The following is a 14,625-nucleotide window of genomic DNA, read 5'->3' as shown; positions in this document are numbered from 1 at the left end:
ATGTATTTGGTTAAGGTGTATGTAAACTTCTGTCTTCAACTGTATTTGCAGTAGTGTGGTCCATAGATATGGGCTGTGTTGTGGACAGTGATGAGACCCATCCGTAGGGCTGGACAGGCCCAGTGTTTAAGGAGAGGGGATTCGATACTATGATCTGCATCTGAAACCTTGGTGCATTTCAGATCCAAGGGTAGTGTATGTGTGTGTGCACATGTGTGGGTAATATGCATGTTTATCTGTCTGTAGTACTTGCATGTACTGCATGTGTGTATTTGCCAAGCAGGGTGGATGTATGTTACTCTGATCGACTCACCAGGAGCCAGTGTGTGAGCCTCCCTCCCTCCGGTCTTCCCTCCCTTCCAGTCCACTCTTGGCTCAACTTTATCAGAACATGTCATGGCTGAAGGAGATATGGAGGACCCACTCACGTTGTATTTTCATTACCCCTGCCACATATGATCTCCTGTGCTGAGCATTAAATCACCTTCAACCTGATCTTCAGACACTCACAAAGACTCCTGTCACCACCAGTTCCCATGTGGCTAGAGTTACAATGAGAAATGCTCGGTCCGTGCCTGTGTGTCAGCCCCCAACCCCATTTGCAGATCAGTGTCCCATCTATGCGCCCAGACCTTTTTTTTGTCTGTAATGTATTTTTTTGATTTTGTTGGACCCCAGGTAGACTAGCTGTTGTCACTGTGTTATACTTTCCTGGCCAGAGGGGGGAGCACTTTGAGTTAAAATCCTGTAGCTACAATTCTCCTGGTATCATTTAGTGTGAGGCATATTCTATTCTATTAGATCTAAGGGGAGCAATATAAAGTCCTCTAAAGGTAGCTTGAAATATGTCTAACATTTAACATGTACCCAGTTGGATTTCCCTGTTCAAAGCCTGTGAACGTTGGGACAGGAACCCCAAGGAAGGTATTAAGTTGGATAAATACCCAGTGCTGACTGAGTCTATAGGCTAATCTAATGGGATTTGATATAAGCTGCGTACATTTGAAGGGGAACATATCCTAAATTCTGCTAGTTTTCATAACCTAGGGCATGGGGTAGAGGAGGATTTGTTGCTGTATGAATGAGTGAGCTAAAGGACCTGTTTGTTTATTATACATCTCTAGGTGTGACACAAGGTGTGTGCGTCTCTCTCGCTCTCGCTCTCTCCCTCAATTCAAGGGGCTTTATTGGCATGTGAAACATATGTTTACATTGCCAAAACAAGTGAAATAGACAATAAACAAAAGGGAAATAGACAATCAGAAATGAACAGTAAACATTAAGCCCACAAAATTATTTAAAGAACATAGATGTTTCAAATGTTCTATTATTGGCTGTGTACAGTGTTATAACAATGTTTAAATAGTTGAAGTACAAAAGGGAAAATAAATAAACAGGTAAATATCGTTGAATTTACAATGGTGTTTTTGCTCCTCTGGTTGCCCATTTCTTGTGGCAACAGGTCACAAATGTTTTCTCATTATTTGGTTGGGCCTAGTTGTGTTGCTGTCTTGTTTGTGAACAGAACCCCAGGACCAGTTTGCTGAAGTGACTTTTCTCTTGGTTAATCTCTCTGTAGGTGATGACTATATTATGGAGGGTTTGAGAATCGCTTCCTTTTAGGTGGTTCTAGAATATAATTGATATTTTCTGGATTTAGATTATTTTCATCCTAATTCTGCACTACGTGCATTATTTGGTGTTTTATGTTGTACCCAGTCTCAATTTGGTGTTTGTTCCATTTTGTGAATTCTTGGTTGGTGAGTGGACCTGGTTGGTGAGTGAACCACAGAGAACGATGGGTTCTATAACTGATCCTAATATTTTTTGCCAGATCCTAATTGAGATGTCAGCCTTCATGTTCCTTTTGATTGCGTCGAAGGCCCTTTTGGCCTCGTCTCTCAAATCGTTCACAGCTTTGTGGAAGTTACCTGTGGTGCTGATGTTTAGGCCGAGGTAGGTAGCATTTTTTGTGTAGGTGGAATTTGTATTTGTGGTCTTTGGACCTTTTTTGGAACACCATTATTTATGTCTTACTGAGATGAACTGAGCCCAAGGACCCAGGTCTGACAGAATCTGTGCAGGAGATCTAGCTGTTGCTGTAGGCCCTGCTTGGTTGGGGACAGAAGTACCAGATCATCTGCAAACAGTAAACATTTGACTTCAGAGTCTAGTAGGGTGAAGCCGGGTGTTTCAGATAGCCATCGCCAATTTGTTGATATAAATGTTGAAGAGGCTGGGGCTCAAGCTGCATCCCTGTCTCGGCCCCTGGCCCTTAGGAAAGAAATCAATATGTTTTTTGCCAGTTTTTACCACACACTTGTTTTTTTGTAAATGGATATTATAATATACTATGTTTTCCCAACACCGATTTCCATCAACTTATATAACAGATCCTCATGCCAATTTGAGTCGCAAGCTTTTTTGAAATCAACAAAGCATGAGAAGACTTTGCTTTTGTTTCGTTTGTTTGTCAATTGGTGTGTGCAGGGTGATGGTCTGTCTTGTGTCAATTTGATAAAAAGACATTTTGACATATGCTCAGAACATTGTTTTCACTGAGGAAATGTAGGAGTCTGCTGTTAATGATAATGCAGAGGATTTTCCCACGGTTGCTGTTGACACATATACCACAGGAGTTATTGGAGCTGAATTTGTCTCCAGTTTTGCACTCAGTCTATATTATACACTCAATAAAACATACAACCATATACAGCTCTCTCCCGCTCTCTTGCTCCTCACCGCTGTTTCATTCCCTCTCTTTGTTTTTATGCCTTTCCTTACCCAGTAATTAGCCTCTCTCTCTCACACACTCTCTCTTGTGACCAAAAGGTTGCTGTATCGAATCTCAGAGCTGTCATGGTAAAAATCTGTTGTTCTGTCCCTGAGTAAGGCAGTTTAACCCACTGTTCCCCTGGCGCCAAAGATGTGGATGTCGATTATGGCGGCCCCCCCCCACACCTCTCTGATTCAGAGGGTTAAATGGGGAAGACTAGGTATCCCCCTTTCCCTAGCTCCAAACATCGCCACCGATGGCGTCAATTCTCCCCGTAACAGCATCACCAACTCTCCTCGTCAGCCCCTGACTTCAAGCACAGCAGCTACATCCACATTTTTAAAAACAGCCTTTTTGGGTACTTTTGTGAAAAATTAGAATGGTCTAATTTCCTGTTCCTGTCATGAAGTTAGTGGTAGTTATTTTACCCTGCTTACTGGCTGTGGAGCTATATCTATATATGTCTGTGTCTGTATACTTTTAACTTTTAATGAGTCTGATTGCTGCTCTTTTACACTTGAAAAGGATATGTTTTATCTCAAAGAGCCTCACCTGCATAAATATAATGATAAAGGACATCAGATAAAAAGGTTTTGGCAGTGGCCATGGCTCTGTATCTCTCTCATAGTGCCCTGCTGCATCCATGGGGTTTTGTGATAGCTCCCTTTGAACACGCACACAGCATAGCTGTCTCCTCTGGGAGGTCTGTCCTAAACCTGTGGATCCTGCAGACAGACAGACAGACTCCCTTTGTCTTTCTGACATGGATGAATAGTACTCCCAGGGGGCATCAGTGTGTGTGTACAGCCACTACTCCCACCCTTCCTCTCTCACCTCTCGGCCCAAAGCACACAGTTACCATGGAGACGGGCCCCTCAGGTTCAGTAGGAGGGGCCTGTAGTCAAAGCTCTTTCTAACCACTGACCCCTCCCTTTTCTTAAGATTCCTGCAGAAGGTTCTGTCCCCCCAACCACACACACATCACTCCAGCACCCCACCGCTTATCTCTAAGGAATTCTGCATTTGAAAGTCTTTGACACACTCTGTGTTGCACCAAAGCACCCAACCGTTTTTCTTCACTGTAATCCCTAATGACAAGTCATTGTTGCACTATTCCAGCCAAGTCTGGCTCCCTGCAATACATTTTATTCATCCACTCTTTCACTTTGTCCCAACATCCCTCCCTCCACCCTGCATCACTCTTTCTTCTTCACTTCTATTCCTTCTATCAGTCTTTCAACTCCTCCATTCCTCAATCCCTCCATCCTCTCCCAGTGTGTACGGATGTGGTGCAATCTGTTAGTGGTCTCCATTGCCTGCCTCCAAACATGGCTGGTCGTGCTGCTGTAACCGTGTGACTGAGTGTAATGGCCGTGGTGATAGTTGCAGGCAATGGAGCGGACAAGTTATTACAGGACAGGCAAATGGAGACCTGATAGAGCATGAAACCTCTCCTCCCAGCTCTGTGGGGCTGTGGGCTGCCTCCCTCCCTCCCTCACTACCTTTGGCTCTTTTATTTTTCTCTCTTACTCTCTATCGTGGCCTCGCTCACTCTCTCTTTTTCTCTCTGTTGTTCCCTCCATGTTGTTGATCCCACCCTGCCTCTCCCTTTCGCTCTCATCCTCACTTTCTCACTCATCCTAACGCTCTCTGTCGTTCTCTTCCCCTCTCTCAGAACATAATAACAGGAGAGGGTCACACGGGACATGACACATGAACACTAATAACGCAGCAGGCAGGGAGGAGTAATGGTGTGCTGGTGTCTGTCAGGGAGCAGCTAACATGCTACGCTATGCTATCACTGCTAAAGAGAGCAGCATGTCCAGACAGCCAATGGAATTTGGAGAGGAGAGGGGGAGTATGGTGTCAGTCCCTCAGCCAAGTTGCCCACCACATCCACCACAGTCATTTTTAAGAGTTTGTTTTTCCCTTTCTACCTACTGTTCCACAGACAGAGGAATTTGAGAGTGAGTAGCTAGCATATGAATAGTACTCCCAGGGGGCATGAACAGCATGGCCCCTACTACTTGTTTGTTGTTTTTAATTTATAGATTTCCCTCCATGTGGGTTAGGATTTAGTTAGCCGATTTGGACCAGAATGAAAGACGTGTTGTAATTTTTGAATAGTGTTTATTGCTTTTTCTCACTTAGTATGTGTGTGAGTGTGCACATGCGTTGGGGTATGTTTGAAGCCTGTTAGCCAGATGGCTTGTCTGCCTGTTTGGGCTGTGTTTTCCCCTTCTTCTGCTGTTGCTCTGGAGGGCTGCCCAAGGGGTGTCGGCCTCTCTTCACTGGGGGAGCTTGGACAGGAGGAATAGTCCTGTTTGAGGTTTTAGGCCTGCACTGAGGGGAACCAGCTTTCTCAAAATGTGGTGAAAATATAGGAACAGACTGCCCCCTAGTGGTACGTCTCACCACTGCTCCACTCCACGGCATGGCCATATTTACTCTGGCTCAAGCTAATGTGTTGATCTGAGGAGCGGCCAGCTTTGTCACTGACTCCATCGTTGCACCATCATCACAACCCTCTCTCGCTGTTATGTCCGTGCCGCCAGCTGAACCAACACCTGTAATTATCAACCGTCACACGGCGTTCCCCCACCTCCATGGAATAAGGCAAACACACCAATCAACTGGAGACACATTCTAGAAGCAGTGGAATGTTATAGCAGGAGATAGTGTGTTTTTCCCCTTGTTTTCTTTTTCTCTCTTCTAAAGGAGAGTATGTGAATACATTATGTGTTAAGGTATGTAGAGAGAGGATTTGCTGTGCTGTGTACGGCTTTATTTGTATAGATGTGGATCTCCTCTCCTGGAGTATGATCAGGGAGAATGTCTCTATTCCTTTATTCCAGTATTCCCAGCATTTCTCTCTCTCTCTTCTCATTCATTTTGACATGAGTCGCTCATTAGCATACTTGCAGGCAGGTGTCCAATCAGGATGAAAGCTTGCGCTTCAAAGAAATCCCCTGTATCCCAGCAATAAAATGGCAGTGTTCTGTTAATGTCTGTCATAGTTTGATTTGATCAGACAAAGAAGAGTTTCAGTGCTGCCCTCAATATAGCAGGCATTCTCCAATACCGCGTCTCACTTTCCTGTCTGTCTTACTCCTGTCTATGCATCTGGATCATGAGCAAGAAAGAGATTAGGCAGGTAGAAATGACTTTATTTTTCAGGCTTTGTTTTTAGGTTTGTGTGTCACACTGTAACTGCACCCTTGTGTTTCTGTGATGACACTTTAAAGGATCTACCTCCCACTCCACATCCTCTCTCAGTTCAAATGACAAGAATACCCCTGGTGGGACTGCATTTTTGAGTCAGGCTGTCAAACATACTGGCATTTATCCTACACCCGTATATGGTCTCGGACGTAATGTTAGAGAACACACTGTTGAGTTTTCTAGTAATTGATTCACACAAGTCAGCAGTCTGTTTTTTTCATTGCCCTTTTCATTTCAATTCCACCACAGACTTTTACCACAAGGAATGATAAGAGAAGTAGAAGAGGTGGAGAAGCATGGCTGTAGAATGACCTGTTCCACTGCACAGTGGAGGCATCAGACTAACTGCTGAGAGAGAGAGAGAGAGAGAGAGAGAGAGAGGCTGGGGGAGATGGAAGAAAGAGGAAAGGACGAGAGCAGGAGGGGAGAGCCGGGAGGATGGGGGAGATGGAAGAAAGAGGAAAGGACGAGAGCAGGAGGGGAGAGCCGGGAGGATGGGGGAGATGGAAGAAAGAGGAAAGGACGAGAGCAGGAGGGGAGAGCCGGGAGGATGGGGGAGGCATTGCAGGTACTAAGAAGGGAGAGCAGGCGCTGAGAGGAGAGAGGATGGGAGAAGAAGGGGGTTTTGAAGCCACTCTGGTATGATTAAAGTGGTCTGTGGGAACAGCAGGCAGAGCCTGTGTGATCCCTGGCCCTCTACCTCTCCAGGGGGGAAAGGTTTATGAGCACTAAGAGTATAGAGACTCTGCTAGAGGTGATGGTGTCATCTGGGAGTGGCAAAGCTCCCTTATGGAATAGAAAGATGCGTGTGTGCTTCTATTCTGATGTGTCTGCATCAGAAACACCAGTTCATTAGCACTGGGCAGGTAGTGCAGTAGAGACAAAACAGTAGCCTTCATATAGGCCTTCTATTGCTAAACGCACCAAATACCCACCCATTGTTTGTGTGGAGGCATTATGAGCATGGACGTCACCAGGACCTGGCTTTTGGAGCTTTAGTCCCGAATGACTTTGGGTCAGCCAATAAGCTTTTGCGCTGCTGCAATGGTGTAAAAAGAAAATGTGTCAACTGAATGTGCCACTTAACTCCCGAAGTCATCCAACCGTTATAATCAGGGGCGTAGGGCTGCTGGTGCTCAACAGAGCGAAGCTCCCCCACTTTTCAGAATGGTTTTATGTCTCTCAAGATCACTTAATGATTACTTATCAAGCCAAATATAATAACATGATAATGTCAGGCCACTGTTATGCCAAAAACACCATGTAATTTCTTATGTGCTGAAATTTTTAAAAAAAAATCTCATATGAGGTGGCTGTGTTTAACTTCATCTGGTCTCAAATGCGATTAGTTCGGCCGGTTAGTTACTGTATATTTCTGTATACTTCTGGCCCTTCCTTGGACACTGTGTTAACAACCCTCCAGGCAAGCTTCAATGCCATACAACTCTCCTTCCGTGGCCTCCAATTGCTCTTAAATACAAGTAAAACTAAATGCATGCTCTTCAACCGATCGCTGCCTGCACCTGCACGCCTGTCCAACATCACTACTCTGGACGGCTCTGACTTAGAATACGTGGACAACTACAAATACCTAGGTGTCTGGTTAGACTGTAAACTCTCCTTCCAGACCCACATCAAACATCTCCAATCCAAAGTTAAATATTGAATTGGCTTCCTGTTTCGCAACAAAGCATCCTTCACTCATGCTGCCAAACATACCCTTGTAAAACTGACCATCCTACCAATCCTCGACTTCGGCGATGTCATTTACAAAATAGCCTCCAATACCCTACTCAACAAATTGGATGCAGTGTATCACAGTGCAATCCGTTTTGTCACCAAAGCCCCATATACAGTACTACCCACCATTGCGACCTGTACGCTCTCGTTGGCTGGCCCTCGCTTCATACTCGTCGCCAAACCCACTGGCTCCATGTCATCTACAAGACCCTGCTAGTTAAAGTCCCCCCTTATCTCAGCTCGCTGGTCACCATAGCATCTCCCACCTGTAGCACACGCTCCAGCAGGTATATCTCTCTGGTCACCCCCAAAACCAATTCTTTCTTTGGCCTCTCCTTCCAGTTCTCTGCTGCCAATGACTGGAACAAAAATCTCTGAAACTGGAAACACTTATCTCCCTCACTAGCTTTAAGCACCAACTGTCAGAGCAGCTCACAGATTACTGCACCTGTACATAGCCCACCTATAATTTAGCCCAAACAACTACCTCTTTCCCTGCTGTATTTATTGTATTATTTATTCCTTTGCACCCCATTATTTTTATTTCTACTTTGCACATTCTTCCACTGCAAATCTGCCATTCCAGTGTTTTACTTGCTATGTTGTATTTATTTTGCCACCATGGCCATTTTTTGCCTTTACCTCCCTTATCTCACCTCATTTGCTCACATCGTATATAGACTTGTTTATACTGTATTATTGACTGTATGTTTGTTTTACTCCATGTGTAACTCTGTGTTGTTGTATCTGTCGAACTGCTTTGCTTTATCTTGGCCAGGTCGCAATTGTAAATGAGAACTTGTTCTCAACTTGCCTACCTGGTTAAAGAAAGGTGTAAAAAAATAATAATAAAAAAATAATAATATTTCAAGGAGATTGAAATGCATATTCACATGAAAGTGATTGGGATCAAATGGTTGCCATGCAGCATGGACGTTCACCTGTAAGACGTGAATAATTATCATTCACGATTGACAGTGATGATGGCCTAATTCATAATAAAGTAGGCCTAATTTGGTGTTTTAGGATTTTACACGTTTTCCTTTTAGCTACTTACAGTATGTGTAGGCAAAGGCAATCATACAATTTGGATGATGCATTGTATGTACATTCTAAAATTCATGTCGGTACCAACTTTCATTCAGAAATAATGGCGTAATAATTATACAAAAATGGTGCTCCGGTAGGCTACATTAAAAAAATAGCGCTACCCCACTGGTTATAATGAATGTAAAGCAATTGCCGTGAAAGGTCAACTGATAATTGGGACAGTGTCATTGCGCTCCTTTGAGACAAACATGGGAACTCATCTTGATAATTAAATCAATGTCAGATTTTTGTTTTCACTGAATCTCTGTTTGGATATTTGGTCAACATTAGGCAGACAATTGTTAGCTAAATGTATGGAAGTGCTCATGATCATTAGTCTAGCAATTGAATGTAATTCAGATTTTACACACACATCAATCCTGTAGTCTACCTAATGAGCTTCCCTGATGTTTTCCTGAACTTTTCAACACTTTTCTGATGCATTTTAGTCACTTAGACTAGTGATGCGAATACACATTCGTATGCTTTTCCCATAGACTATTTCATACATTTTTTATTGTTTAAAAAGGTCATAAGGTCATCTGCATAATTTCAATAACAATATAGCTGAAACTACTATTGGCTTCATTGATTTACTGAATGTATTCCCTTGTAAATGTAGGCTAAGCTAATTGCTGATAGATGATTAAAACAAATATTGTAACAGTTGGCCTACCGAAACAATAACATCATATGGGGTTACTGACCACACTCAATTGAATTAATGACAAAAAGTGTTGACTATTTGGCCTTGGGGAGAGCACAGCACATGAAAGAAAACAGCGCTGCAGGAAGGGGTGTTGGAAGTGTTGCACATACATTGAAATACATACATTTGCCAAACGCATAGGCCAAGTGAGTCTACAGTCGGGAATCCAGCAATCAGGCAGCCCTTGTGGCTGATTTGTGGCTGTCAATGAACAACAGGCAGCAGCTAGAAGGTATTTCGCAATATTTCAAAATACAATTGCTGGGCAAATCTGTTTGAGTAGGTGAGTGCCACTGGAAAGTTGTTGGACTATAATTTCCTCCTCATATTGTAGGCCTAAAATCTGTGAATCCAATATTTTCATTTGCGTATGCTATCGGTTGGTTTTAAGACATGGGTCGTTCGTTTTATTGATCGCAGTATGTAAATGTCAGAGTCGCTTGACATTTTTGATCATTTTTGTGGTATAAAAAAGTATTAGTGTAATGTCTCCAGTCATGTACAATGACGTAGAAATGCAGGAAATTATTTTAGAAAGGCCCTTTTTTTCTCGGACCCACAAACCCCTCATCCCTGGTCTTCAGGACTGAGGCCCGAATATTATGAAACTCTGGTGATCGCCCTGATTATGAGTTCCTTTTGTCTGTGCGTCTGGCGAGCGGGACGGGTGGCAGCGGTGGGATCCCTTTGTCTGTTTTTCTTTTACTGCGCTAATTACTGTAGTATTTAATTTTTGTTTTGGACCGCTCTCTGCAGAGCTCAGCGCATAATGAATAGGACCAGGGAACTGAGGGAAGGAACGGCCGGGTCTGAGTGAATGAGCATCACCATGACAGGGGAAGGGGTGTTGGTGATTGTTTTGTAGCGGCTGTTGGGGGAGGGGGGACGCAACTTCTATTCAGGCTAGTTCTGAGTGCGACCCTTGGTCTCCCCAGACTACCTCCCCCCATACAGGAAATGTTTCCCTCCTCTCATCTGGAATAATAAAGCACAGTGCTCCTTATTAGTGTTGCAACTCCTGTTCATTTCAACCAGTAGGCTGATGCTGTGTTTCTGACTACTATCCCACTGTTCCCTTTTCTCATCTTGACCTGAGAGTTCCTAAGTGTTACTCTCGTGTGTGTGCACGCATTGCTCACTCCTCAACAGTAGTAATCTGACATTCCCCGTAGTGTTGCTCTCTGTTTTCATCTCAGACACAAAGCTCCTGAACTCTGCATAGGTTCTCTAGAAAATAACTGTAAGATCATTTTGCCCCTTAGAGCTAGTCCTACATTAAACAGATCCATATATTCTCTCCTCCAGAGGCTCCAGGTCAGGACTTTGTAACCCTGGACTACCGGCTGCGTTACTACCCCAGCATCACCTACGCGGTCATCGGCAGCGCTGTCATCTTCGTCCTGGTGGTGGCGCTGTTGGCCTTGGTCCTGCACCATCAGAGGAAGCGCAGCGTGCTGCTGCCCCGTGGGGTCCGGGGGTCCTCCCACCACCACCACCACCACCAGCCCCTGCTGCTGTCCCGCCTGGTCATCCTAGACCGGGGACATGTCCACCCGGCTGGCCCTGGCCTCTCCCCCACCTCCCCTTCTGCTGCGGCCCACTACCCTGCAGGTCCCCCAGGGCTACAGCTGCTGTCTGGGGCCCTCTACCCAGCTGGCATGCCCATGGACTCACCACCTTCCTACTCCCAGGCTGTACTGGATGTCAGGTAGGCTGAGAGTCCGCTTGAGACATACTGTCAATGTAGTGTACTGGAGGGGGTATTGTGAGACTTTTGCCAGCTGTAGCTTTGTCTATTTTAATGTGTTTGTTATATTCAAAATCAAATTGTATTTGTCACGTACACATGTTTAGCAGATGCTATTGCGGGTGTAGCAAAACGCTTGTGCTTCTAGTTCCGACAGTGCAGCAATATCTAACAAGTAATATCTAACAATTTCACAACAACTACCTAATACACAGAAATCTAACTAAGAATTGATCTGTCTCTAAACTTAACTAAATACAATTTAGAATACTTCTGACCATAATTTGTCCAGTTAGGACGTTAGAATGCAATAGTAGCATAATTATATGTACGCTCCTTTACTCATCTATTTCTCCATCTCGCCTCCAGCCGGCCTCCTTGGTTCGACCTCCCCCCGCCTCCCTACCTCCCAGACGGGGAGGAGCTGCCGTCAGAAGGTGAGCTGCCCCAGTACGAAGCCCCCACAGTGCGCTCCACTCAGCCAAATACATGCCCATCTGAGCCCCCTACACCCAGAACTGTGGCCCCAGGCATGTCCCGGCCTAGCCTCAGCTCCAGAGAGGAGTCGGACCAGCTGTAGTCCTCTGGTTACTGCATCTACGCAGGACTAGTACCCAGCCTCAGCGCTGTGGATGGCTGAAGAGAGAAGAGCTGTGCGATATGTTAAGGCCCAAAGCACTGTCCTGCCTGCTGTGGGAATGAGAGACAAGGCGCTATTCTACCTATAGCTACAACTGACTGACTGACTGACTGAGGCACTTGGAATCATTGCTCTTGTACGCTGGTGCCCTCTGCTGGAAATGTATCTACATATCCCTGACTGGGCTTACTACTCATTCAATCAATCATCAGTCAATTGCATTTAATCTGTGGCTATATAGCGCTTTTTACAAATTAATTTCTTACAGTCTGCTTAACAGAAACCAGAGCCTAAACTTCTAAAGACTGAGAAATACTCCCACAGCCTCCCAACACTATTCATCTCCTGTTGGACTGGTGAAGACCAGTTGGGTGGTTGGGCGAAGATCCTTTAGCTTGGATTAAGTTGACTGGATAGATGGTCAACCTGTGTAGTCCAGTCATGCATTAACAATGAAGTAGGAGTCGCACTAACTAACAGTATTTGTGGTACTCATAAGGGGTCAAATGTCACATGGTGTTACAGTGGCAGATGTACAGTGCCTTGCGAAAGTATTCGGCCCCCTTGAACTTTGCGACCTTTTGCCACATTTCAGGCTTCAAACATAAAGATATAAAACTGAATTTTTTTGTGAAGAATCAACAACAAGTGGGACACAATCATGAAGTGGAACGACATTTATTGGATATTTCAAACTTTTTTAACAAATCAAAAACTGAAAAATTGGGCGTGCAAAATTATTCAGCCCCTTTAAGTTAATACTTTGCTTAAATACTTTTAAGTTAATACTTTGTAGCGCCACCCTTTGCTGCGATTACAGCTGTAAGTCGCTTGGGGTATGTCTCTATCAGTTTTGCACATCGAGAGACTGAAATGTTTTCCCATTCCTCCTTGCAAAACAGCTCGAGCTCAGTGAGGTTGGATGGAGAGCATTTGTGAACAGCAGTTTTCAGTTCTTTCCACAGATTCTCGATTGGATTCAGGTCTGGACTTTGACTTGGCCATTGTAACACCTAGATATGTTTATTTTTGAACCATTCCATTGTAGATTTTGCTTTATGTTTTGGATCATTGTCTTGTTGGAAGACAAATCTCCGTCCCAGTCTCAGGTCTTTTGCAGACTCCATCAGGTTTTCTTCCAGAATGGTCCTGTATTTGGCTCCATCCATCTTCCCATCAATTTTAACCATCTTCCCTATCCCTGCTGAAGAAAAGCAGACCCAAACCGTGATGCTGCCACCATCATGTTTGACAGTGAGGATGGTGTGTTCAGCTGTGTTGCTTTTACGCCAAACATAACGTTTTGCGTTGTTGCCAAAAAGTTCAATTTTGGTTTCATCTGACCAGAGCACCTTCTTCCACATGTTTGGTGTGTCTCCCAGGTGGCTTGTGGCAAACTTTAAACAACACTTTTTATGGATATCTTTAAGAAATGGCTTTCTTCTTGCCACTCTTCCATAAAGGCCAGATTTGTGCAATATACGACTGATTGTTGTCCTATGGACAGAGTCTCCCACCTCAGCTGTAGATCTCTGCAGTTCATCCAGAGTGATCATGGGCCTCTTGGCTGCATCTCTGATCAGTCTTCTCCTTGTATGAGCTGAAAGTTTAGAGGGACGGCCAGGTCTTGGTAGATTTGCAGTGGTCTGATACTCCTTCCATTTCAATATTATCGCTTGCACAGTGCTCCTTGGGATGTTTAAAGCTTGGGAAATATTTTTGTATCCAAATCCGGCTTTAAACTTCTTCACAACAGTATCTCAGACCTGCCTGGTGTGTTCCTTGTTCTTCATGATGCTCTCTGCGCTTTTAACGGACCTCTGAGACTATCACAGTGCAGGTGCATTTATACGGAGACTTGATTACACACAGGTGGATTGTATTTATCATCATTAGTCATTTAGGTCAACATTGGATCATTCAGAGATCCTCACTGAACTTCTGGAGAGAGTTTGCTGCACTGAAAGTAAAGGGGCTGAATAATTTTGCACGCCCAATTTTTCAGTTTTTGATTTGTTAAAAAAGTTTGAAATATCCAATAAATGTCGTTCCACTTCATGATTGTGTCCCACTTGTTGTTGATTCTTCACAAAAAAATACAGTTTTATATCTTTATGTTTGAAGCCTGAAATGTGGCAAAAGGTCGCAAAGTTCAAGGGGGCCGAATACTTTCGCAAGGCACTGTATATGTTGTTTAAGAATAGTGAAAAAGGCACAGTGTCATATCTGTAATATTACAGTTTAGCACATTAGGACAACCAGCTAGCCACAGAAGCTCTTGGGTCGTGGACATACTGCACTTCCCTCCCATCCATATTGCATGATGCTGGTTCTCTTCAATCTCTATTCTCATTGGCCATCTCTTTCGTTTCATAGGAATAACTGGAATCATATTGCTCTGTTATAGAGCACTTATCGGGGTTGTTGAGTATGCACGTAACTTGTGTTTTGGCAGGAACTCAAATGGAAGTATTATTTAAGGAAGAGAACATGTGGATGAAAATACTCTTACTGAGTAAGGTCCCAAAGTAAGGTTGTTTCTTTTGGTATCTGTGCCTTTTCAAAGCACTAAAATATACGTTTAACAACTTTGTCTACTGTCCCACTCAGATTCTAGTTTGACAGCAGTTCATTGAGATCTTGTTCTACTGCCCATGATGACAGTGCAAATTGCTTTGTTTTGATATATCTCCTCAGACACT

At 44.0% G+C, this 14,625-nt stretch overlaps 1 protein-coding gene across 4 annotated transcripts in view; it reads left to right on the top strand.

The window, feature by feature from the left end:
* Positions 1-13,981, top strand: part of ldlrad3 (low density lipoprotein receptor class A domain containing 3) — a 114,902-nt gene extending 100,921 nt beyond the window's left edge. For all 4 annotated transcript variants that reach the window (XM_021600535.3, XM_090230478.1, XM_090230485.1 and 1 more), the window contains exons 5-6: positions 10,842-11,244; positions 11,653-13,981. In XM_021600535.3, coding sequence (XP_021456210.3) covers positions 10,842-11,244; positions 11,653-11,863 — 614 coding nt within the window. In that variant the 3' untranslated portion in view covers positions 11,864-13,981. The remainder of the gene's footprint in view (positions 1-10,841; positions 11,245-11,652) is intronic.
* The last annotated feature ends 644 nt before the right edge of the window (positions 13,982-14,625 follow it).

Source organism: Oncorhynchus mykiss, chromosome 1 (assembly GCF_057628025.1).
Source record: "Oncorhynchus mykiss isolate SJ-2025 chromosome 1, ASM5762802v1, whole genome shotgun sequence".
Lineage (NCBI taxonomy): Eukaryota > Metazoa > Chordata > Actinopteri > Salmoniformes > Salmonidae > Oncorhynchus > Oncorhynchus mykiss.
This window is presented reverse-complemented; position numbering and strand designations above follow the sequence as displayed.